At 37.6% G+C, this 26,634-nt stretch overlaps 1 protein-coding gene across 1 annotated transcript in view; it reads right to left on the bottom strand.

Moving 5' to 3' along the window:
• DCLK1 (doublecortin-like kinase 1) overlaps nt 1-26,634 on the bottom strand; it is a 328,500-nt gene that overhangs the window by 291,203 nt on the left and 10,663 nt on the right. Inside the window, 1 exon segment of the mRNA XM_012644043.1 lies at nt 16,187-16,533. Within this exon segment, the coding sequence (XP_012499497.1) occupies nt 16,187-16,533 (347 nt within the window).

A 26,634-nucleotide genomic window follows, 5' to 3' on the forward strand; every position in this document is an offset into this window, starting at 1 on the left:
CTGTGAGCTAGGACGCCACGGCACTCTAGCCCAGGCAACACATTGAGACTCTGTCTCAAAAAAAAAAAAAATAAAATAAAATTTGTTCTTCCCAATCAAGGTGTTATATATTTTCAAGTAATTTTAATTTAGAAGGTAAATATATGATTTGGGCATAAAACATTATTATTATTTTATTATTATTATTTTGAGACAAGGTCTTATTATGTTGCCCAGGCTGGTCTCAAATTCCTAGGCTCAAGTGATCCTCCCACCTCAGCCTCCTGACTAGCTGGGACTACATTTAAATTTTTTAAATGACTATACCTTATTTAGTATTAGAATCAAATCTATAATAAAATGTAGACAAATCAAAATATATGTTATAACATTTTGAAAAATCTGCCTCAATTAACCTGATATAAATTTTGTACTCCTTAATCATCTTATTGACTAATAGCCAAAGTAGATAGTTTTAATTTCAGTAAATAAAAACTACATTGGATAAAATTATCATTATGTTTTCTTTTAAATATTATTTTCTTAAGTGCTAGAAACACCTTAATGTGCCTTATAAAAAAAATGGTATTATCATTTTATATTCTGCTTGTTAACTTCCTATATTTAACCAATGGTCATGAATATTAAATTAACAATATATAGCTTAGAATAAAACCTATTTAAAGCTACATAATGACTGAAACCAGGAGCTCTCAGCTCTAGGTGTTCTGCTGAGTGATAAACCAGCTAAGAAATGGGAACCCTCACTTGATCCCCACTAACTACCATGCATGGCTACTTGCTACACGTTTGCTGGCTCCAAAATCCATTCCTTTTTAAGGAAAGTTTTTAAGCAATAATTATACTTTGCTTATAGTTTTTCAAGGATATCAAAACAAATGTCATTACTGAGACAAATTCATGGACCCCCTAGAGGTTTCAGAACCATCAGCTGGGAAGCACTTTACATTTTGAAAATGCATTGCCCAGGACAAGGAGATGAAGAGGCTTGGAGAGCATCTCTTGTACAAGGGACAATTTAAAGTCAGGAATATGATTCCCTGCAGGTGAAAGATTAAATGAGAAGAAAAGTGGAATTGTCTCGCATTTATTAAAGGCTCAAATGACAGGAATAAATTAAGGTGCAAAGGAAGAAAGAGGAGAAAAAAGGAAGCAGGGGTGGGATGAAAAAGGACCATATGTTTGTGTGTCTTCCTTTGTGCAGAAGCTCTAGATTTTTTGTTGTGATAAAGAAGTCCCAGAAAGTGAAAGAAAGCAAACTCATGCCCAAATGAACTGGATAATTTCTCTATGAATAGGAAATATTTTGTCAAGAACCAGAAATTTCTTTTGATAATCAAAGTCATGAATGAATCCAGGTGGCAGAATGTATCCTCTCATCTGTCTTTCTGGGCTCAATCTCCTGGTTGCTTCATGAAAAGCACTACTGAAAACGCAAGGAAATTAGAGATGATCTAAAACAATATTTGATTTATGTCACTTGATGAGTAAATATCAAGGACATGTAAATTCTCCTCAAAAAATAAGAAAATCAAAGACTCAACACTGATAAGCACATAAAAGAAAAATTAAATGTTATCCTACCTGAGAAGTGTAACTTTCCTAAGGATACAGTCACAGTAGTCATAAGATTCTCAAAGGGGAATGTGACCCCCAAAATTTAAGAGCCACTGTTGTAGATAAAATAAGAAAATATCAGTTAAAGATACAAGGTTTTGATTTGTCTTTAATCACTGGAATGAACAGAATTTTTCCATTTTGTTATTATTATTTTCTGTTGTCAGGAATTAGAATAAACTAAAAGGAATTATAATAAACTCATATGATAAATTAAATAACTAAATAAAATAAAACCTATATAATAAAGCCCCCCCAAAAGGGGGTTAAAAACTATAAATCAGTTCCATTGGTTTTGAAAAGAGTCATCTGCACAGAATTCTCTCCAATGCGGCTACCCACCTCCAAAAATCCTTTAGTTCTTCAGATGGGCAGGTCACCCAGACAGGAAATTAGAGGGAGAAATACCTGGGAGGCAGTCTCAGTACCTGACCAACCTCAGAATCATGCCTAGAAACAAGCCCAAGGCCTCTGATTCTCAGTTCAAGACCAGCTTTTCTTTCCCACCTTGCAAGATGCTTCACAGGTGAGACTAACCCTTGTCCTTGGTTTAGAGATGGCCTTGAACAACAGGAAAAGGAGATAGCTAGACACTGAATAGACAACTTTCTCTGGAATCCAAAAGCCAGCAGCATCTTAACACTGAATTACAAAGGCATTCAACGCTGGTTCAATGAACATAATCCCCCCAGGTGCAGCTTTACTATACAGCAGGATATTAAAATGCACAATGAAGTCTCTTTCCTTGGGAAGAAAGAAATAGGTAATAAAAAAAGTCCTCAAAGATCTTGAATAGCAGAGTGATGAAAGGACAAGTGGGAGGCCCGTGGTGAAGAGGGGAAGAGAGAGATTATAAAATAATTGGATCTCACCCAGGAAGCAGACAAAGCACACAGAAACCATATTTTAACGATGAAAAAGCAAAAGGATACAGCTTGAAATATGTTAATATCATTTGAAACCTCATCAGCCCATAAATGGTGTCTTGGACTGTAACAAAGAAAGTATCACCAAATGGGGGAAGAGAAGGTAGCAGTGAAGGACAGCTCTCTGGAGAACAACCCCAGGGCAGCAGAGGACAACAATTATTATTCCATCCTGCCATGAACACGAAATGCTTTTCCTCTTAGATACCTAAGTTTGGAATTAACTCAGAAGCACCATATGTGCAAAGAGTGCAAAGATAATAAGTGGTTCGCTGTGCTAAAACTGGCTGCATAATCTTCTCTGCATTGTTAACTTACAAAATGTACAAAAGCTCAGAACAACCCAGTGCTAGTCAAACTGGGCTGGAGAGGATGGAGACCACGGCCAAGGTTAAAGGTGATCAACTTAGTGAATCCGTAATTACACAAATGACTTAGAAGGTAGAAAAAAGTCTTTTCTATAAATGCAAATAGAAAAATGAAGTCAACATTTAAAAGCTGATGTGATTAAAAAGCAGATCAGTGGTTGCTGGGCTGAGGGTGGGAACACAGACTGACTGCAAACGGGCGAGAGGGAACTTTCTGGGGTGCAAATGCTCTAACATTGCAGAGTGGGATGGTTGCACGACTCCATACATTTATTAAAATCACTGAATAATACACTTAAAATGGGCAAATTTTATGGTATGTAAATTATACCTTAATAAAGCTGCAATCATTTTTTTTTAATTTTAAAGTTGACAGGCTTAAAAATTCAACAGTATTCTCTTTCTATAAAACAGTTGTACCGTATTTCTCAGTGATGAGTTAGTTACATTAAGAATGTTCTTCTTCTACCGTTGGGAATATAAATTTTTATGATAATGTAAAATAAGATTCTTAAGTTGTTCAAATTACTCTAAATGACTTACTTTCATTATTATTAATAATCCAAATAACAACCAAAGTAGCAAGAAACAAAGAAATTGAAAGAAGATATTTCAGTAGTTTTCTCAACATTTACTAATCTTTTGGCAACCCAGTCGAGCCCTTTCCAACATAGGCGTCTGTTAACGTTAATGCGTTTAAACACTGACAGATCACCTCAATTTTATCACTTCAGAAGAAAAGTATTTTTAAATTCCAGTGGGCAAAATTGATAAAGTTTAGCAACAAATGGTGAGTATTCTCAAGAAAAAAGGATGCACCTAAATTTTATACACTTCAAGCATTCGGAAACACCACGTAGCATCAAGTATGGCACCGTGGTTAGGAATGTCGTTCTGCCTCGACCAGGTACTAATCACTTGGGCCAGTTACGTTTCCCCACATTCTGCATCTGTAAAATAGAGATGATAACAGTATCTACCACATCATTCTGTTAACGTGGTAAAAGGAAAAACTTCAGTTAATGCCTAGCATACAGTAAGAAATGCTAGCTGCTGTTCTGTGCTCATTGATGTTATTATCCCTGGGTTGGGTTCAACATACAGGATGGTTTTATTCTCTTTCCTGCAAAGCCTCACCCCCAGGGACAGCTCCAGTCCTTTACCCTTCTGGAAAGCCAATTACTCAGCAATGTTCATGCCAACTGGAGAAAGTGTTTCCAGCTGTTGTAACAGAGAGTATCTTCCAACTTTGATGCATTACACAATGTGTTATCGCTCATCTTCTGGCACAAGCTGGTGCTGTATCCCCGAACTGGTCTGACATACTCTCTTCAGCTGATATCGAACCAAATTAAAAGGCAAATAGGACAAAGGAAAGTCACATGAGTAGAATCCATGTACAGTGGAGCCATTTACACCGGTTCTTCCAGATGAGAGGGACACCAGAGACAGAGAAATGCAATAATTTAAATATATAGGGTAAGGCTTCATTTTTCCCTGCTGAAAAAAAGTAATTTTAAGACCTTGAAAACATAGCATCATTAATGTCGCCAATCCTCAAAGCAGACTCACATTTCCTCTGGTTCTTCCTCTATTTCTCTTGTGCCCCAGAAGATATGTACGTGGGTATAAAAATGCCCAGGTCAGTTCCTACACATTTTGATAATCTTACAAAATTTTGAAAATAACTTCCCTCTTCCTTTGACTTATGAGAGAAAATGAATGGGAACTTCATAGACCTGATTGCCAACCACATACGTCAAAGGGAAAGTGCAGCCCCATGAAACGAAGGGCTCGTACACTTATTATTTATTTTCTGGGCTTCTAGAACATACCATAAGCTTTGAGCACAGGGACTAATTTTAATGGAAATCGATTTACTAGCATGCTGGTATACAAAAGTAGGCTTTTTCATATTATTCCAATTCTGAATGCCCTAGAAGTGTTATTAATTAAACTATAAAGTAAAACATGCCTTTCAGTTATTTAAAATATGAAGGCAATGCTGCTTTAGAGTGTTTCGGCAGTCACATTTCCAAACAATACAAGGACACCTTCAAATAAGACTAGCTATAGTAATCATCTCCTACTTATATGAATGCACAAATGTGACAATGCAAGTTTCTCTGGCAATGAATCCAGGGAGTCCTCGGAGGCCTCTTCCCCTTACGATTCCATTGTGAGGAATTCTTCCAAGTCCTCCCACTAACCTCTGAAAGAGAACTGAGATATTACCAACACCTGGCACAATGCCTGGCACAGAATCCATGCTCAACAGATGTTTACTGATCTAACAAATCTAAGAAACATGCACATTCTCAACATTAAAAGGCATTTACATTAAAACGTTAAAGCACAACCATCTTGATCCAATTTGGCAAAACCAAAGACAACTTAATCTGTGAATAGTCTGTTCACCTAACAGACCCTGTGATAGGTCTTTGTTTTTTATGGCCACTGTCAGCAATGGGCATTCTGCACAATAAAATAATTAGAGATTAGAGTTCTTCCAGCTGAAAGTACCCCAAAGGCATCAGAATGTGATCTTCTGAGATTCTCCCTTTTCCTATAAGGTTAACAACTATTGTCAAATGCACCAAGAATTTTTATAAACAGACGTGTTTTTTAAAATACACAGTGGATAAATCTACCAATTTGACATGAAATGTAAATAAAGGAGAAAAGGAATTTTTGCTATAGAAGAAAATGATGATGTTACCAAGAAACAAAATGGCCAGCATGCCTATGCTATTCCTTTCATAGGACAGCAAACCCAGAAATGGCCGGAGAAATGTGTAAGTAATTCTATTTTTCCCAGGGCCATACCACTGATCAGTGACAGAAATCAACCTTTTATTGGTTCTTTGTAGAGAGACCCTGCTTATTTCTAGAGCATACCCCCCACCACGTTTGGAGCTATAACCCCAGAGATGGAATTGACCTTCCCATTCAAGAGGGTCCCCACTGATGGGGTCAGTGGGCATGGTATGGCTGTTTGCAAAGCCCTGTCTGCCCTAAGCAGTGTGCAGTCACTGCCAGCTGACAGCTGAATTAAGTCAGCGATACCTCCTCAGTCTCTTAACCTCCCAGGCTGTGTTACAAGAAAACTACTCTAATTCTGATCACTAGGTGGTTCCTGCACATCAGTTTATCCCATCCATTACTGTTCTCAGCAGCCGAGTGTGTGATACGTAAGACACTTGGCCACTAAATCCCTAGGCATGCTGGCTGGAAATTATTTTCAAAAGTTACCCCTCCATTTCCTGCACACATTAAAAATGTCCCCATGTCCTTCTAGGCACTGTCCACGTTAAGAATTTTCTCTTACGTACATTCTCCACCTGATAACAGTTGAAGATCTAAAATCAGCTCTCAGGAACAATTTTAACGACTTCCCATCACTCCCACAAAAGACAGCCAGAAGCAGCACGAGGAAAATATTCAATTTGTGCAGCGCATGGAGGGAGCACACACCAACTCCTAACAGCATGGGCACTCTGTGGCAACCGTGTACATTAATCTCTTCCTCTGGATCAGCACTTCCACAGTATTTGTTCAGCCTTCCCTGAACCTCTTAACCTTCGATTCTTCTCCATGCAGGACGCCACACATGGGCAACCCATTGAGGCCAGACTGCAGTGGGAACACATTTCTTACTAATGCACTGGCCGCTTTCCAGAATGTTGCTGCTGGCAACCATACCTTGCCATCTGATGTCAACATTGGCATTGGGAGGATGCTAATAAAACTGCTAAATCAGCTAAAATTAATGTTTAATGCCATCTCCCATGCAAAAACAGCCGGGGTTTGCCATCTTCAGGTCTTTGGATTCTGATGTTCCATTCACACTCTTTAGTCTCCTGAGCAGTGCTTCTTAAACTTTAATGTGACTATAGATTGCCTGAGAATCTTGCTGAAATGTACATCCTGCCTCAGTAGGTCTGCGTGAGGCCTGAGCGTCTCATCTCTACACACTCCCTGGTGGCACTGCTGCTGCCATCCCTGGACCACTCTTCGTACAAGCTTAAGAACAGGAATGAAGCACATTCCTAAGCACACAGTAGGACTCTTCACAACTTTTTTCTGTGGTGTAACTAGTTACCAGCCCCCATACTATTAGAGAAACATCAGAAGTAAAATGTCTGATCTTTTTTTTTTTTTTTTTAAAGATAATGCTTACCTTCAGTTATTTTTTTCTTTTGGAAGATTTTTTTTTAAAAAAATAAAATATCAACTTTATCTTTCTATATGCCAAGGTAAGTTTAGTTTATAGTCTTCCAAATAGAGAAAAAGAGTAAAAAGATCTCTTGTAGGAGCACTCCTAGCCCATATTTCTATGATTCTACTTACCAGAATATACAAGTTAAAATCAAGAAACGTCATTCAACAAATTTTAAGCATCTAATGACAGTAGTTGAAAATACAGAAATCATTAAAGCATTGTCTTCCTTCTCCAGGGTATTTTGGGCTCACACAGGAGCACAAATGGTTATATCACAAAGCAAGAGTGATTATGCACCGAAAGAGAATTACCTTGTGTTTTTTTCCCTCAGGGACTCATAAAGGATCATGGTGACCATGTTCCTATTGACCTAAAAAGCCTGTTATCTGGCATTTATGGAACAATACTATACTTATTTAATCAGACAGGTTTTGAAAAATGTGAAATTTTTAAGAGGATTCTAGACAAAGCGGATGAGTTCTGAGATACTTTTAACCTCCCATAACTTATTATGTTGAATAGCATCTTAAGAATAAATACTTTACATGCTATCTGCTCCTCAATCTGACTTTGTCACGCTATTACTCTCAGCTGTAGGTCAGAACACAGACGAGAGACGTTCTATACCAGAGAGGAAAACACTGGGCAACTTGGCTTCAGAGGATCTTACACTGGGCAGTAAAATAACAAAGTTAGAAAGGGGACAGTTTAATACATTTCCCACATAAATGGACATACCATCATGTGAAGTTACCGGCAAGAAACCAAATTGTATACAGAGAAGGATCTGAACTTTTGAAAAGAAATAGGCAAAAGAAATAGCCCAACATATGAGTGGTGGCCATCTTGTCAATGTGACTGTGGGTAATTTTAATTTATCTTAATATTTTCCCATGTGCTTCAAAATTCTTTACATTGATTATATATTAATCTTACACAGGAAAAAGCCAATTAAAAAATAAATCTCCCATCTGTCCTTTTGTTTCTTGGGCATGTTGTTTACAACATAGTTCAGATTTCAAATTGGATTTTTAAAGTTCCATTTAATTTCTGAAACTGCCTTCTTTCACTTAATTTAGTTTCAAGGATTTAAACTAATCAGAGAAATCTGCTGCAACATATTGCACTCTGCCATCACAAACACCCTTGAATACTGTAGGTTTGTGTCTCTGTAATAATTGGGCCAGATGCTTTTCATGTGAATCTCTTATTGGTCCATCACCAATTCTTAAATCCACAGAACGTATTGATCAGCTCTTCTCTTCGTACCCTGGATGGCCGAGGCAATGTCAGGTTTAGAGCAATTCTCCTGACTCGGACAGTGAGAAGTTTCTAACAGAATATCTATTGTTCCCTACAAAATAAAAGTGCTTTCAATAGCAAAAATGCTCTAAAATGGGCAGATATATACATTTTTAATTATCCTAGAGACTTTCATGAAGAAGGATGCACGCCTTACAATCTGTGTTTATGCTGCAGAGAGCACCACCCTTGTTTACAGCTACACATGACCACAGCCCACAGGGACTAAGTCAGCTCCTACATGGTCATGACCTGCATGCACCTTGATGAACATTGCAAGTGATGTTCTAATGCCAAGCAGATAGCCCACAGAAAACTGGTCAATTGTCCAGGCACCTGGTCATTCAATCATTTATTAAACAAGCATTTACCAGGTCAAGCTCTGGAGATTCAAAGGCCAATAGGACACCTTTCCTAGCCTCTTCCTATGAAATCTGAAGGGGGAGACAAGCGTGACAACAGACCAGCATAATCAAGAGTTGCACGGTTACATACAATGACAGTGAACGGGCTCCAAGAGAGGGAGTCATCAATTTTACAAGGGGAGGTCAGGAAATGTTTCATTGAGATGAATCTTGAGAAATGAGCAGGTTCTTGCTTTGCAGAGCTGTGATGAAGATTCAACGAAGTTACACCGAATCATCAATGTAAATACATGTAGCAACTAGCACAGTGCCCAGCACAAAGAAGTATGGAAGAAATGACTGTAAAAATAATATTAATATTACTTTCTTGGTGGGGTGGATTGCCAACAGATAGATGCCCCTAAGGAATGACTCGTACAATTGAAGAAGCAAGTGAAGAAAATAATATCTGGGTTGCATTCACAAGTGACTGACAATAAACGGGATGATAAAAATATTTCCATTAGTAGTTCAGTTACAGCAGTTCAGTTACACTGGAAACAACGCAAAATGACCGATTCTACATCCATGATATTATACAAGTGTCCTGTGCTTTTAAGAAAGCCTGGAATATGAAATCAGAAGGGAGAAGGACTAATATCTGTAATATCTATAGAGAAACTATCATGGGTAAAGCTAGGGCCTTTATATACATATTTTGTCCATTAACTATCACACCAATATTATGAGGTATGCATTGTTATTGCCATTTTAAAGAAGAAGAAATTGAGATTCAGAGAGTTTATTTAACTTTCCAAAGGTCATGCCACTAAAGAGTATTAAAGTTAGGATTTGGTTTTTGTAAATGTCTCATTCCAAATTCCATGCTCTTTTTATTCTAAAATGAAGCAATCCCACATGAAAAGCCACATTTACAAAGGAAGATGTGATTAGTCTTTTTTTTTTTTTTTTTTCGAGACAGGATCTTTCTCTGCTGCCCAGGCTAGAGTGTGGTGGCATCACCACAGCTCTCTGCAACCTCAAACTCCTGGGCTCAAGCAAGCCTCCTGCCTCAGCCTCCCAAGTAGCTGGGACTACAGGCACACACCACCACACTCTGCTAATTTTTTTCTATTTTTCTGTAGAGATGGGGTCTCACTCTTGCTTAGGCTGGTCTCAAATTCCTGGCCTCAAGTGATCCTCTTACCTCAGCCTTCCAAAGTGCTAGGATGACAAGTGTGAGCCACTGCACCCAATCTGATAAGTCATTATTAAAGAATAATTTTAAATAGTGAGTTCCTTCAGCACATTTAAAATATTATTTTTTTTCAAAAACAATTCAAAGTCTTAGCTTTTCCAGTGTAACAGCTATCAACAATTGGGTACCAAACACTGCTAAATTTGTCACATAAATTGCTTCACTTAGTTCTCATGACAACTTACTAAGCAGGCATTATTATTATTATTCCCAATATACAGATTATTGTATAAAACTGAGGATTATCAGAGAGTTGACTGTTCCCAATGGGAGGACAGATTTCACTGTGCCCAGGGTAGAAGACAGATTGGAACTCAAGTCTATCAGTCTATGAAATCAGTGTTTTTCCTCTGTATCATGTTACCGCATATATCTATGCTTAAATTACAGTCTACACAGGCAGATTTCCTCTTTGTAAGTAAATTCAACACACAGGACTTTTTTAAACTTAAATAATCAGTAAGATGGGGACACTGACTTAATTTTCCAGGCCTGGATGAGAAAACTCAAGCTAGATTTTTCAGACTGAAAATCTAAGCCCAGCTGACATTTTTTTTTTTTTTTCCTTTTCTTTTTTTGGCAGGGAGAACTGACTGATCAGCTGACTTTAAAGTAAGTCCAAATTTTCCCATCACCCAAACATGCTCCCGCCAGGCACAGGAGATTCACGGGTCAGGTCAGGGCTCCCAGTCGTCACAGCAGCCACAGAAGTTACCACCAGGAGGCGATCCTACAGCCAGTAGACTTGTAGAAGTACCCCAGATGCCCTCCACAAACTCCAGGAAAGGCGTCATCTTCAGTACCGCAGTGGAACACTAAGAGAACTTAGAATTCATTTTACAGCAAATTAGAATTCAATTTACAGAAAACCGACTTTTGCTGGAACTAATCTAAGCCTCAAAAGATTCATCTCTTCAGGCACCCATAATTGATTACATTCTCAGAGGAGCTCAGACTGGAAAAAAGGAATTTAACTCTTCCCAATTTGGAGGAATTAATATCTACATAAGGACCAGTGTAGCTCACAAGTCCTGAATATCAACCAAAGATATGTAACCTAAAATAGCACATTCTATTCTGAACGCTTGAATTTTCGAAGTGTCATATGATTTTTAAGCTTCTTTTTCTTTGAAATCAGCTGTTTCCATCAATTTACAGCTCTAATAAATCATGAGGTTTAACATGTACCCTGTGCTTTTGTAGAAAATTTTAATTTGACATTTTAAAATGTAAGCTAAATTACTTGTATCAACTGTTTTCTTACACCAATTGCAAACAAAACTAAAAAGTGTTAATTCACTTTTACAACACAGATAATGTACCAAATCATAATATTAATAGTACATAATCTTCATATTGAGAATGAAGGGTTTTAATATGCTTGCAGAAGTTAATTAGAGCTGTCACAGATAACTCCTACTAATAAAAAAAGGGAAAATGCCACTATTACTAACATCTATAGAAAATCTCCTTTTCCATTCCAGCTAATCTTATCAGATCCTAAATTCCTTACTTTTTATTTGGAAACCTCTGGTTTCCAAATTTTCTACACTCATCAACTGCTATAACCAAGTTCAGATGTCATAGTAATGCGTACCACTTTTTTAATTTGTGAGAGGAAGACATATTCTAAGCTCTCTAAACTCAATGGTGGACCGAATTATTTTTACCTCAGATTAGAATTAAATATTAAAAACCAAAAGGAAAAAATAAAGATGATTTTGTGATATCTGATTCATAGATTCCTACTGATCATCATTACCATTTCCTGAATTTCAATAAACTCCTACACTAAACACGTAAAATAAATGGCTGCAGTTATTATGACTCATTTACAAGCATCTTTTGATCTTTACGTTTATAACAGACAATGGGGATTCATGATCAAAAGATACAGAAAAGATATAGTAATATATTAATTTATTGACAGCTGCGGGGATGTCCTCAACCTGGCAGCCATGACGCCTCTTCTCACTGTTTACCATCGAAATCAGTTTAGGAATATCCTTACTTCAGTGAGTTATTCCTAAATCATTCTAGCTGCTAGCAGTGGTGGATTTTACAAAGTGCATGACCTATGTGAAATGTCCATAAGATAAAACTATAACATAAAAAATATAAAATATCCCTGAGTTTTCCTCTACTACTGAAGTATGCTTCAATGTTGCAGAGACCTGCAATGTTGAAGAGTAGATAAGATGGGGAAGTGCATATATTTTCTACTTAAAAAGCAATCTAGTTTATCACTGCAATATTTCAGCGGGAAGGGAGGATCACTGGGAAGTGCCTTATCTATGATCTTTACAGTATAAATTATCTGTTTAGGCACTTGCTGTTCTAAGACTTGCTGTTCTATGTTTCTGAGCAAGAATTCAATAACCACAGATTTAGCAGATTTAGCAGCTCAAGACAGCCAGCTTTGCTTTCCCATAAAAGGAGTCAGGAGATATGCAAGAGTATCTTTGTAGCAAATCTGGTAACTTCGAGGCTTATTTTAATCACTTAAAAAATAGTCATACTCCTTACCGCCTCTAGGAGTAGCCGCTTGGCAGGGTGAGTGAATAACCCACAGCAAAGCCCCAGCATCCACAGTTTGGACTGGGGCAAGAGGAAGAGACGCTCAGGCTCTCAGATCCTGCAAATCCTCCCCTCGGATATGGAGGAAGGGGATGTGATTTTAACCGTCAGTGAGAAAATGTTCCCTTTTCTTCTTTGGGGGTCCTTAATCAGGGCCCAGATAAAAAATGCATCACTGAAAATGAGCATGACAAGTGCTTCCTTAAACTCCCCAGCCACTCCAGCAAAGCACCTGATGGCGTATGTGGTGGGCAGTCATCCTAAAGGCTGGGAGGAGGAGAAAGGTTGGGCAACCTTGTACCGAAGCTTCAGGGCCCCTGAACAAAGAATGGCCTTGAAATCACCAGGAAGGGTTTGCTCACAGATAGCCTGCTCACAACGGGCATCCTGACCAACTGCAGCTTCCTGCAAAAGCTTTCCTAAATGGTGCAGCTTTTCCAATATGTTCATTTCCTCAACTCAGCCTAAAAACCTCAAAAAAGTGCTGTACAATGAACTCTTCAGTTAGGGCTTAATGCAAACCCAGGAGGCAAGCCAGCAAGGAATGGTGGCAGAAAAAAACGTTAGAACAGCATGTGGTCTACGCCCTAGAGCGCCCATCTCCTCTGGGTAACATATTAAACAGCAAAATCCCTGCGTCAACAGTTTCCCCCATGGCTAAATCTGCAGGCTGCCAGAGGCGATCTGAAAAGCCTTCCCTGCCTGCATATCACCCCCTCTCCGCATTTGCTCAAAGCACTCAAGCTATTCACTTTTTAAACAATTCTACTTCCTCAAAACTCAAAAAGAAATTTTACCTTTAAATACTTTATTGGGCATTGGATTTCCCATATTGTTTACAGAGTTGATGTGAGGGCTCAGTTAAACTACTAAAAAAAAAAGAGGTGGGACAAGTAATCTTAGGGTGATGTCCTGTTGACAGTGTATGGACCGCAAAACTACATGGGCTGGGTAAGAGGGTGGCAGCATGGCCACTATGGCCAAGCATCATTCCACAGGGCGGCTTGGAGGAAAGTGGTTTATTCTTGGGCTTATCAAGCCTTCACCTCTGCCAGGGCTGTCAAAAAATTCTATTCTAACAAACTGCTTATGGGGCAGATTTCTCTTTTGAACCGAAACAACTCTAAAGACTCCTGGGGTCCATGAGGAAGCATCTTTGTTCCCACTGGGAACCCAAGCAATACGTCTTTATGTTCTTTCCACTTTATCATCCAACTCCTCAGCAGCCTTCCACCACTCCTGCTATGATGACAACATGCCGACAATAGAAAGAAACGCCACAACAGCAAACTGAACGCTTGACCAAAACACAGTTGAGTGCAACAGTCAGCAGATTGACTGCAGGGAAAAAAGCACAGAGCAGAAATCTCTCAGATGATATTCCCTGGACAAATCACCCCCTTGACAATTCTTTCTCAGTACATTTACATCTGTCTAGTGCTTTCACATAAACTGCTATGGTACCGTGGTTACCGGCAGCACGAGCTCTGGAGCGAGACCGGTTCAAATCCCAACTCTGCCATTTATAGTTGTGAGGTCTTGGGCATGTATTTGACAAGTTCTGTGCTTTAGTATCCTAATCTGTTAAATGGGGATAATAAACATGCTAATACATACAAAGCACTTAGAACAGTGTTCAATAAAGCTGTCATCATGATAGTTCAAAATTATTTTCATGTTTAGTATCATAGTTGCTCCACAAGCACTCTATAATACAGAGATCATTTTATCCACGTTTTACTGATGAGTGTAATCAGCCTAAGTCAAGTGTTTGCTAAAAGCATAACTAATCCAAGGCTGAGCCAAGATTGACATTAAACCTGGGATTTTCACTAAACCTGGGGCTTTTTCCCATTACATTGGATTATTTACAGGTAAACCACAGCAAATTAGCTATTATAAAATATCCGCACTAGATAAATTCAGAAAGGAAGAAAACAACTGAGAACATCCTACCTATTCTAGGAATTAATTCTTGGAATAAACAAAATTAAATGATTTGTTGATAGCAGATGGAAAAGCTGATTTTTATATTCAGTGTATAGCAATTTGGAACTCCCAAAATTATGAGGAATGGACATAAGGAAGGAAGAAAAAGATTTATCAACATGTATTCTTTATTCTAAATTCTACTTTTATGAAAATAGGTAAACTCCCATCTTGAGAAAACTCAATACATGAAAATACAAAACTATAAGATGACTGAGTAACTCATTAGAAGTGGAACCACTGAAGGGCTTAAATGTTCCTATGTGAAGCTTGCCGTATTACTGCTACTATAATTCAAAAGCCAGCAGTGGACTTTCTGGTCGTTGATGATGTTGGTGACATTCAGATCTAGAAGACCGAGAACCTCATCCCTCGGAATCCTTATACGCGTGACGCTTAGGGGCAAGTATTATGAGACATGCTGAAGACTAGTAAATATAAATGAACAACCAGCACATATTCCTTCTTTCCTAATGAATTTTACAATTCAGAGCGTTTGAATGGATCCCTGAGGGAGGTATTCTTTCATGACTAACATTCTTTCTAATATTAGTTAGCATCTATTTCTAATACATAAAGTTTGAATGCGTCACAGTCCAAGAACTTGTATGAGTCTTCTATTTAATAAGATCAATCTTTTAATTTATGAATCTAGTTTTTATTTTAATATGTGCTATACTATAAATCATTCAAATTATCCCTCAAAATTAAAAAAAAAGAATTTTGATACAGTCACATTAAAAACTAAATTTCCAGCCAAGATAGTGTACTAAAAAATATAATCTTAAACAAAAAGACAGTGGCAAGCTCTGAATGACTAGCAAATCATGCTATACATTATAATCAGTGTTTGTTTATTTAGCTCACCATCAGGGTTCTGTCAAATCTTTACAAAAGTCCACACATGACACAGAAAAGCAATGCTTTTTTGGGGCTCATCTGACCAACTCACATTAAAATGTCCTCACCCATCCAAGTCAGCTGATGTTCATTCCATAACTAAAGAAACCTCCCTTTCATTTTAATTCTGGAAATTATGTTTTAAACACAAGACGCATAATGTTCCAGAAATATGTCTCTTAAAGCCATCCAGATGGAAATATGTCATTCCTTAGATATATATTTTAAAACCTATAAAGTTTAAATAAATCTCACTAGTGAACACTCCTGGGACATAAAAATCACAAAATATTATTTAGGTCAAAGAAATGAGTTAGATTTTTCTCTACTGGTCACAGTTTATCTCTATGCCTCAGTCATGCTTAAGGCTGTAAGACATATGACAAAATTGAAAACAGATAACTGAAAAGAATCATTATATGCAGCAAAATAATAACTAAAAAAAAGAAGAAATTCCTGAGTAACCATTTCATCTTCAAAGATAGGCCTTTTTTTTTGTCTTTATTGCTATGGATAATCCTGCCTGGTGTGAGACCAACAAGTACATAACTGTTGACTCAATGAGCCAACTCCCTCAACAACTTGAGCAATGCTTGCTTCAGGGCCCTACCATATGTCACACATACCCCCCACTCTCTGGTTCTGGCCTTAAAGTCGAAGTCGCGCCCCAACGCCTCTCTTACCTGTTTCCCGTCCAAGGTGTACAGGCGTTTCACCACTCCCGAGTCCAGCTTGATGGCGTCGGTGATATCGGTGAGCACCTGCTCAAACGAATGGGCAGTCTTCTTGTTGAGCAGAATCCTGACCGCTTTCCGCGGCTTCACCCCGCTTCTGATGATGGTGACCAGCTTGGGCCGAATGAAATCTTTGTTCTCTCGCACCTCTGAAGGGCTCCCTTTGGCCGTGGCCAGGGAAGACACCGCCCGGGAAGCTGAGGTGGTCTTGACGTTCACCGACCAGTTGGGGTTCACATTCTTGGTGTACTCCAGTTTCTTAAAGGGTTCTATGGAGCCACACACATAACTCTCTCCTAAGGAAGACAGAAATATATTTAAATTTACACTGAGATAGACTCATTTCTTCTTTACACTGAGATAGACTCATTTCTTCTTTGCTACTTAGTTTTTGATTTTTCCTTTTCTACTGAGGGGCGAGAGCTAGCTCTGACTTTTAAAACAATGGAAGTGTGATTAATAATTAATGAAAAAGAAAAATTTCTGACTTTTATCTGCCTCTGTCAGCAATAGAGTGGTATCCTGGAAAAAAAAACCATCATTTCTTCATCTTCAGATTGGTGACATAAATATTGATATGTTTGCATAGACCTCAGAGGGATATCAAATTGAATTCAGAATAGAAAGTATTCTTCAGGGTTTAGGGATACTTAAATTTGCAGAAAACTTCAAAATTGGGAGTACCTACATATGCCACCTGAGATCATTTAAAAACTAAACATGAATCAGAACACATCTTAAAATAGTTAGACAACTGACAAATTGGATGCAAGCTTATGCTAAACACTTTGTAAAGTCAAATAAAATTCCAAAGAAAGCAAAATAGTCTTTTCCTTTTTTCCCATGTATACACAGTGCTGACTACAGAGAGAAAGTCAATTCATACTTGCTCATTGGTAAAAGGTTTTAAAAGTATTCAGCATAAAAACGGTAGATTCATAAGCAGACTGTAAAATAAATTTTTTTAATAAGACTGTAAAATAAATTAAAATTTTTTCATAAGCAGACTGTAAAATAATTAAATTTTTACTAAAAATGACTCCTGAACAGAGAATTTTTTAATGAAAAGATTCAGACTATTAAGTAGATGTGGATCACACACAAAGTGACACATGTGCCAAGAGATGACAAATTGTAAAATGACTGATTCTAAATACATGTTTCATAAAGTTAGGTTCAAGCATTTTGAAATTAAAGATTTTATAATGGCTTTTTTTCTGTGTTAATATGTCTTTGTAACCAGGAACAGGTAAAAATGCTTAAAAAGCCTTTTTAATTACAGGTGAAGTGACCTACGCCTAATCCAACACAGACCATTTGCTTTTATCAAAATCTTTGTTTTATTTTTAAGTTAACAGTATAAACATCCAAGGCCACAGAATAAGTGTTCACATAAAAATAACTGAACCAAGATTTCAAAAAATAACAGTTATACAGGTTATTAAACATTTATTTCCAAATGTTTTAAAAATACACTTTTATGTACATACATATACATTATGCCTCACTAGAAGCTGTACAAATAGTGCAAGTTTAACCAACCCTCTCTCTGTTCACCTGGCAGATCGTAACTTGTCCCAACTATGCTTTTCTCAGGAGTTAAGTAGATATCAAACATACGTAAGTGGGTGCTACGACAACAGTGGTGTTTTTGAGGCTTTATGGAGGGACAGCATGAATGTGATTAGTGGAAAGAAAGAATTGAAAATTCTGGCACAAGACCTAGCCTCTCTAACCATGTGACCATGGACAAGTCCCCTAGACTTCTGGGTGGTGTTCATTCATCTGTAAAATGGAACTTCATCAGCTTTTTATGAAGATCAAATTAGATAGAGATCAAAGCAACCTTAAATGCAAGTGAAAATGACCTAAGGCCACATTACCCTGATCATGCAATAAGCCTGAAAGGAAAACTTAAAAACAAAATGACTAGAAATCAGTAATTAGATCTTATGTTATAAGGTGCTAATTGTTTCTAACTACATAGTTACCACTAGACATCACATCAGGTCCACCTCAAGGTGGGAATGTCCCAAACACTCCCCAACAAGGCACATGGCCCATAATTGAGCTAACAAATTCTGTGCTAATTGAACATATGCAATCGTCTGATTATTTGTAAGTTGATATAGCAAGCTAATAACTAAAATCAAAACAAAAATAAAGAGTGGCTTAAATTTCAACAAAGAAAACTTTTTTGAATAAAAAATTGAATTAGATGAGGGAAGAGTTTTAAAGAACACAACAATATGGAATGGGTTTGTTAAAAGGGAAAATGGGCACTTTTTTTTTTTTTTTTTACATCTTCTTAGGTAAAGCACACTGAAAGTTTTTAAAACCATGAAAAAGTCCTCTGATGACAACTTTGAGAAGGTAATGCTGGTTTGGCTCAAGCCATGACAATCAGAAAAAATCAGTGTTCATTCTGTGATGTAACTGTGAGGCTTTCTGCCTCGACTGTCAGAGTGAGAATCTCAGAGAAAGATGTGAGACTCCAATAGAGGATAACATTGTGCTAAGAGGAAAGTAATAGCTAAAGAAGGAAGAAGGAGCTGCCACCAAATCCAAGATCACACACCACAGTCACATAGAGTCTACTACATGTTCAGGAATTCAGGGTTTCCTTATGCTAATAAGTTTCCATTTGATTGTGCAAATAATTTTACATTAAATCTATTTGGCTCCACATTTTGATTACTTTTATTATAATCATAATTCTGAACTTCTCCCCACCACCAGAGATGTGGTCCCTGCCTTAACTCAGTTAAATTAAAGCTGATTATATTGTCTGATTTTGTGAAAAATAGCTTTCAATTAATGTGTTAATATCGTCAATAACTTCAAATTAACAAATGTGATTGCTCTGAATGGGAAGAATACATAGTCTCAATTTGGTCTGGGTAACCAATGCTGAATCTCTTCCTTAGTGGGACCAAGAGTTAAGAGATAAGTTCTAAGCTTGTTTAGAGAATCACTTATAGGTTGTATTTAAGTCCTGACATGAGGTATGTGTGTTAAGGGCCATTTAAAAATAACGAGATAAAGTAAGACTTATAATTACTGTCTTATAATTACTTATAATTACTACTTATATTTCCTTTTATATACACTAAGCCACCCAAAGTCTTTTGGTGTAACTTCTGTAGCATTGAACCCAAAGTGAATTTATCTAAAAAAGACAAAACAAAAACAAAAACAAAAAACAACATATATTTGAGCAAGACAGTCCAAAATTTGCTTTGACAGTTTGGCATTACTTACTATAGATGAACTTAAACAAGGATAGAATGGCTGAAAAGATCTCAGAGGTAGTACTGGAAATTACAAAACATAATAACTTGCTGGGTGATAATCATACAACCAGTTTTGTTTCAGTTTGTTCAAGCCAAAAAATTCTACAATAAAACTGATCCCCTTCTCGAAATTTAATCCTCTGGGTGTCCAAGACACCCCAACAAATAGCAAAAACTGTGAAGCAGCATCTTCCTGAATTGTTGTGGCATTTACAAAGGCCAAAAACTAATATTTGCTTTTATGAAAAGAGAGAGATAAAGAAAATGACAGTTACAAAAAAAAGGTAGGGAAATAAAGCATGAAATTATGTTTGGATCCAACCAATACTAAAATGTCAGAATATGGTAATTTCTTCCCTGAAAGATTTAAGTATTTTCAGAAAGTTGGAGGGTGAAATAATTTCTATGTAAGCATATTAGATTATTTTTAAGATACTTAAATATTTTGTTTTCAAAAAATCACTTATGTATTTTTAAATGATATCACCTATGTGTTTTTAAATGATCGTCTTTGCCATTATTCTTCAAAGTACAGGAATAAATTTTTCCCTAACAAGGTTTATAATTTAAAAAGTCTGCACATGTAATTCTACTTTGCCATTAGCTCCCATTATGAAAGTAGAATATTTCCACTTAAATTCCCTATGCACTACAGAAAACTTCTGGCAATGTCGTGCTAGTTCCCTGGTTGACTGGGCCTGTGTAGTGTATCAGCAATAAAAGTGTTCCTCCATAAGACTCCATTTCGGGGGCTTCTAGAAATTTGCCCTGATCCCCTTATTGCTAGAGTTTTTCCATTGACTAAGATTTGTGATTTGTAAATTCTAACATTACTAAACTTGAGTCTGAAAATGTCCTCATCTCCATCCTTCACATTACTGAGCTAGTGGGTACTTCCTCTAGTATTCCTTTAAGATCAAAATGGCATATTCAAAAGTATCTTAAGTGAAGATACCTGTAATATATTTCATTTTTCCATACTATAAGCTTTCTTATTGAGAACTCTGGCAATTAAATTTTACTATTACATTATGAATTATGGCAAAATCTGGGAAAGACTCAAATATATATTGAAACCTCTAAAACTGAACTTAGTTAAATTACATGAGAGATTATTTATGGAATAGAATATCATAAAGTACCTTCCGGATATTACATTTTATGAGTCAACTCAGCTATGCACAGCGACATTTCATAATCTCCCTGAAGTTGCTGGTTTAAGACAATTCTGACAGTGCTGTTAAAGGCAAGAAAAAAGAGTTCCCAAAGGCGCTTATAGGTCATTCTTCCATGGAAGTCTTTCATAATACAATAGCACATAAAAATAAGCGTACAGAGACATAAATTTGAATGTGTGTGTCAGACCTGTGGAAATGTCAACTTCTCAAATCCAAAGAAACAGAAAAACAACATAACAGAAGAAAATTGAGAGATCCAAATTTTTTGAAATTGAAAAATAGAGAAACTAAAATGAAAAGGAAAAAAAAACACAGACTGAAGACCTATAATATGACAATTGGTTAATATAATGTGGAAGGCTTACTATAATTTGCAAAAATACAAAGTATTAAAATAACGGCAAAGGATAAGAATAAAATAGGGAATACAGAGAAAACACGTGGGAAGATGCTCTAAAAGTGAGCAGAGAAATCCAAATTAAAGCAGATTTATTAATAAGATATATTCTGTACCTACTCTAATAACAACAAAAAATTAACGAAAATAGTGTTGAGGTTGTAGCAACAAAATACAAAGTACCAAAGAATGATAAAGGATAAAAACAAAATAAAGTACAAATAGAAAACACCACTAGAGATAATAAATTGGTAATAATCCATTTAAAAAGGAACGTGGAGCCATGACAATGTTTATATCTCCAACCCATAATCTCATTACTAAAAATTTATCCTAAGAAAATAACAGAACAACAAATAACAAAATTTTAACAAGTGCCTACAGCATTAGCAATGAAACCTAAAAATTTAAAACAACTTCCTAAATCTTCAATATGTACAAGGGCCAGGCATGGTGGCTCATGCCTATAATCCTAGCATTCTGGGAGGCCAAGGTGTGAGGATTCCTTGAGCTCAGGAGTTCGAGACCAGCCTGAGAAAGAGTGAGACCCCATCTCTACCAAAAAAAAAAGGATAAGAATAGGTACAAGACCTGAATTAGCCATTCAAGGAAATGAAAGAAACCTAAGTTATGAACCTGTCTTCAAATAGCTTAGAAAGCAAGATGTGTATATCAAAAAATTTTACCACAAGGCAGCAAGTGATAATTGCTAAATAAGTGGTCTAGGCAATCCTAATTCAGAGGAGAAAGAAATCACTTCCCTATTAGGCTATCAATAAAGAGGAAGTGGAATTCACGCTGGCCTTGGAAGCAAGGGTGAGATTTCCACTGACAGAACAGACAGGGGAGCACATCCCAGATAAAAAATAAAATAATAATACACTTTACTGCACAGTACAGAAAAAGATATTCTTTGAGATATTAATAAATTTTTCTCAAAAAAAATAAAATTGGCTGGGCGTGGTGGCTCACGTCTGTAATCCTAGCACTCTGGGAGGCTGAGGCAGGCGGATCGTTTGAGCTCAGGAGTTCGAGACCAGCCTGAGCAAGAGCGAGAGACCCCGTCTCTACCAAAAATAGAAAGAAATTAATTGGACAGCTAAAAACATTTAGAAAAAATTAGCCGGGCATGGTGGCGCATGCCTGTAGTCCCAGCTACTTGGGAGGCTGAGGCAGGAGGATTGCTTGAGCCCAGGAGTTTGAGGTTGCTGTGAGCTAGGCTGATGCCACGGCACTCTAGCCCGGGCAACAGAGCAAGACTCTGTCTCAAAAAAATAAATAAATAAATAAAATTAAAATTAAAATTGTTCCATAGAGAAACAAGTTAGATGAGAGTGTAGTAGGCAACAAGGTCCAAGTTTTTATGCATGATCAGCCTTGGGTGATGGAAAGGTCACACTGGCTACGGTGTGAAGGAAGGGCTGAAGGTGGAACAGGAGAGGACAGACATCAAGACACTATCTAGAGAGACGTTACAATAGGCTGGGAGAGGAGATGGAGAACAGGATGCTACACATCTACACTAGGGACACAGGAGTGGACACTCAGAGGAGTGTTCAGCAGATACAGTCAGCCAGAATTGGTGATTGATTTGATGTTGGGCCCAAGGGAATATGACTCAACGAAGACACTGAAATGATGACACTGAAAATGCTCTTTGAGCCTACTTCCCATATACCACAATAGATAAAATCAGCAGGGGAACAGGTTTGGATTAGGTGGTAAGGAAGGAAATGAATTTGGCTGTGCACATATTGAATTTGAAGTTGCTAGGAGCCAACTAGTTGGAGAGTTCCAGCAAGCAGTTAGAAATAGAGGTCTGGAGTTTGGGAGGGAGATGTCATGTTGACAGCTGCAGCTATGGGAATTGAAGACAATGATCAGGGAAAATGCCCACACCCAGTTGGAAAAGATGAAATTCAGGGCAAGAGCAGTATTTAAAAGAGGGAGAAGCCATAGAAGGGAACCGAGAGAAATCAGGTGCCTAGAGCCATGGACACCTGATGGTGAGATCTGACATCAGCATCTCAATGGGACAGCAGGGAAGATAAGGATTTCCAAGAGATCACTGGTTTGGCCAGCAGGAGGTCACACATGGCTCCATAATGGCCACTTCAGGTGAGTAGTGATGCTGGATTGCTTTCATTCATTCATTCTCTCTCTCCTCTTTCTTCCCATGGTATTTATTGAGTACTTGCAACTATCATGCTAAGCTGTGAGGACTCCAATGGCTCCCTGACTTCCAGAGACTTAAATTTAAAATAAATAAATATATTACAGTGTAATGATGCTAACCAAGGAGTTGAAGTATGATTGGAAGTTGAGGAAGTAGAGACAGAAAATGCAGATATCTCTTTTCATGGAAGAGCTTTGGGATGGAGAGGTCAGGAAGACCAAGGCAAGAATTTTTTAGACTGTGGGAGACTCAATCTAAACAATCGCTCCCACAGTCTGAGGAGGGCGAGCATTGAGAAGCTATTGGTAGAATAGATCATCTGAATGTTTGCCATGCAGCAGATCTATCCTAACGCAGGCCACCTTCCCCGCAGTCCTCACCTCTGCCCCGTAAGTACCAACATATCTCTTATCACAGGGCACATTGAGGCACAATGATGTAGGTAGGTTGCTCAAGGTCAGATGGCTAATAAAGGTGAAGCCAAGATTCAAATGCTGGTGGTCAGATTCCAGGGCCCATGCTCTGAGCCAGGATGCTACATACCCTCAGAAGAGGGAATCCGTCTTACCCTGAGATAGGAGATAAGGGAAGCCCAGAGATGGGATAACACAAGAGAGAGCAGCTGAGCTGCAGGCCTGAGTGTACCAGTGGATAAGAGAAGACAAGGCCAGAAGACGAGGCAGGGGCAGGTGTGGCATTCCTGAGTAGAGCACATTAAAGACTGTGGGCTGTATTCGTTAAGTAAACAGGAGAGCTGTTATTAAGCAAAGGTATGGCACAAAGTGGTTTGTCTGTGGCCAGGTTTACAGGCAGGAAAACTGGTTTGAAGGCTACTGTATGGCACATGTGGGGCCGAAAGGAGCTGATATAAGAGAGGTTGTAATGAGAATGGAAAAGCAGGGTCAAATGCAAAGATATCATAAAGAAAAGAAAAACTAACATATGTATTTTTAGCTTAGGAACCTATTGTAAGAGTACAGAAAAAAGACAAGAGTCAAGCAGTAGAAATATGAGGAGTTATTATTTAATTTTTATACTTTTTTGCATATTTCAAAATTTTCTTCAATGTTCACTGTAGAAAAATGTATCACTCGTTCATCACAAAAAGTACCTCTTATTAAACAGTAATGAGGACTTAAAAGCTGTAATAATGATGACGGAGAGGAGGGAATAAATTGGAGAGATATCTTAAGCAGAACAACAGAATTTGGTAGCAGCTTAGATTTGAGGGAGGAAGAGAGAGGGAGAAGTCAAGGATGATAAGTTAGGGGGTATGTCAGCCCCTCTGGCCTGCTATAACAAAATACCATAAACTGGGTGGCTTATAAACAACATTTATTGCTCACAGCTCCGAAGGCTGGGAAGTCCAAGATTAAGGTACCATTAATATCCAGTGTCTGGTGAGGACTTCCTTCCTCACAGATGGTGCCTTCACGCTGTATCCTCACTAGGTGGAAGGGGCAAGGTAGTTCTGTGGGGCATCTTTTAAAAAGCAATTAATCCCATTCATGAGAGCTCCACCCTTATGATATAATCGCCTCCTAAAGGCCTCTCCTCTTAACACATCACATTAGTGATTAGGTTCCAACATACGAATTTTAGGCAGTCACGAACATTAGGATCATAGCAGGTGATGACACTATTTAATAAGATCTGAACACAAGAGAAGGAATGAATTCTAGGAAATGGAAAAGAATGAGTTCACATTTACACATGTTGAGTTTGAAAGGACTAAGGATTAGAGTATCTATTGAATACATCCAGGTAGTTGTAGTGTAGAAGAAAAGATCTGATTTGGGAGCAACAGGTCTTAGAAGAGTAGTTACAATAACGGGAGTTGAAGGGATCACAGTAGATGATCCAAAGATAGGAAAATGGAGGACACCTAGGTTTTAAATGTGGCAAGTAAAGAGGGAAATAGAAAATCACCATTAGAACACTACAATAACAATTGCTATTATGCAAGATTCACCAATAAATGCCAAAATTCATAGGCAAAAGCTTACGGAAAAATAAGATATTTACATAGCCTCAAAGGTTCTCCCCACAATATTAATTACAAAGGGGAAAATCATAACTTTAGAGAGAAAATACCTGGCAGACACTTAACCAACTGATCACAGGTAACCAATAAAACATATTACATCATGTACCCCCTGAAATGATGCACTAAGAAGGACATAAAATCACTTCTGTGGAATTCTTGCCAAAAATGCATAACATCAATCTAATCATCAGACAAACCCAAATTGAGGGACATTCTACAAAATAACTTGACCAGTATTGACCAGTATTCTTCAAAACTATCAAAGCCATTAAAGACATGAAAAGACAGAAAAACTGTCACAGCTGTTGAAGGAGACATGCCAGCTAAATGCAATGTGTGATTCTGGAACAAAAAAAGGACATCAGTGGGAAAAGTAATGAAAGCCAAATAAAGCCTGTAGTTTAGCCACTGTATTGTACCAAAGTTAACATATTATTGATAGTTTCATTCATCGTACCATGGTTGTGTGATGTTCCATTAAGGGAAGTTGGGTGAAGGGTACACAGGAATTTCCTATCTCTGTGATACTTCTGTAAGTCCAAGTTACTTCCAAAATAAAACATTAAAGAAATGAAGCCAATAGCCCAGAAAAAAAATAAAGTTGAACTGAATCCCTACATCACATAATATAACAATATGACTTACATCAAATATTTTTTAGAAGAACATAAAAATACTATAAAAAGATTGGGAAAAATTGCTTTATGATCTCAGCACACAGAGGGCCCAAGAGGTATGAAAAACAGCCCATAAATGAAAAGACGGATACATTTGATTATGTATTTTTTTTGTAAATCAACATGGCAAAAAACACAATAAACAAAAGTCGCTAGATAAAGGGCAATCTGGAAAAAATACAGTCATGCTCTGCATAAAGAAGTTTTGGTGGATCACAGACTGCTGATGACAGTGGTTCCATAAGATTCTAATACCGTATTTGTACCTTTTCTATGTTTAGATACATTTAGAGACACAAATACTTACCATTGTGTTACAACTGCCTATAGTTTTCAGTACAGTAACACAGTGCACAGGTGTGCAGCCTTGGAGCAACAGGCCACATCATATAGCCTAGCTGTATAGTGGGCTCTCCCACCTAGGTTTGCATAAATACACTCTACGATGTTTGCACAGTGATGAAATCACCCAACAAAGCTTTTCTCGGAACATATCAACATTGTTAAGCACACATGACTATACTTTCAACTATTATCACAAAAAGCTAATATTTTTAAAAGAAAACAAGACCTCAACCTGGTAGAAAAATGATCAAAAGCTAAGGGGAGACAATACATAGAAAAAGAAA

This window comes from Propithecus coquereli, unplaced genomic scaffold (assembly GCF_000956105.1).
Source record: "Propithecus coquereli isolate 6110/MARCELLA unplaced genomic scaffold, Pcoq_1.0 Scaffold205, whole genome shotgun sequence".
NCBI classification, from domain to species: domain Eukaryota; kingdom Metazoa; phylum Chordata; class Mammalia; order Primates; family Indriidae; genus Propithecus; species Propithecus coquereli.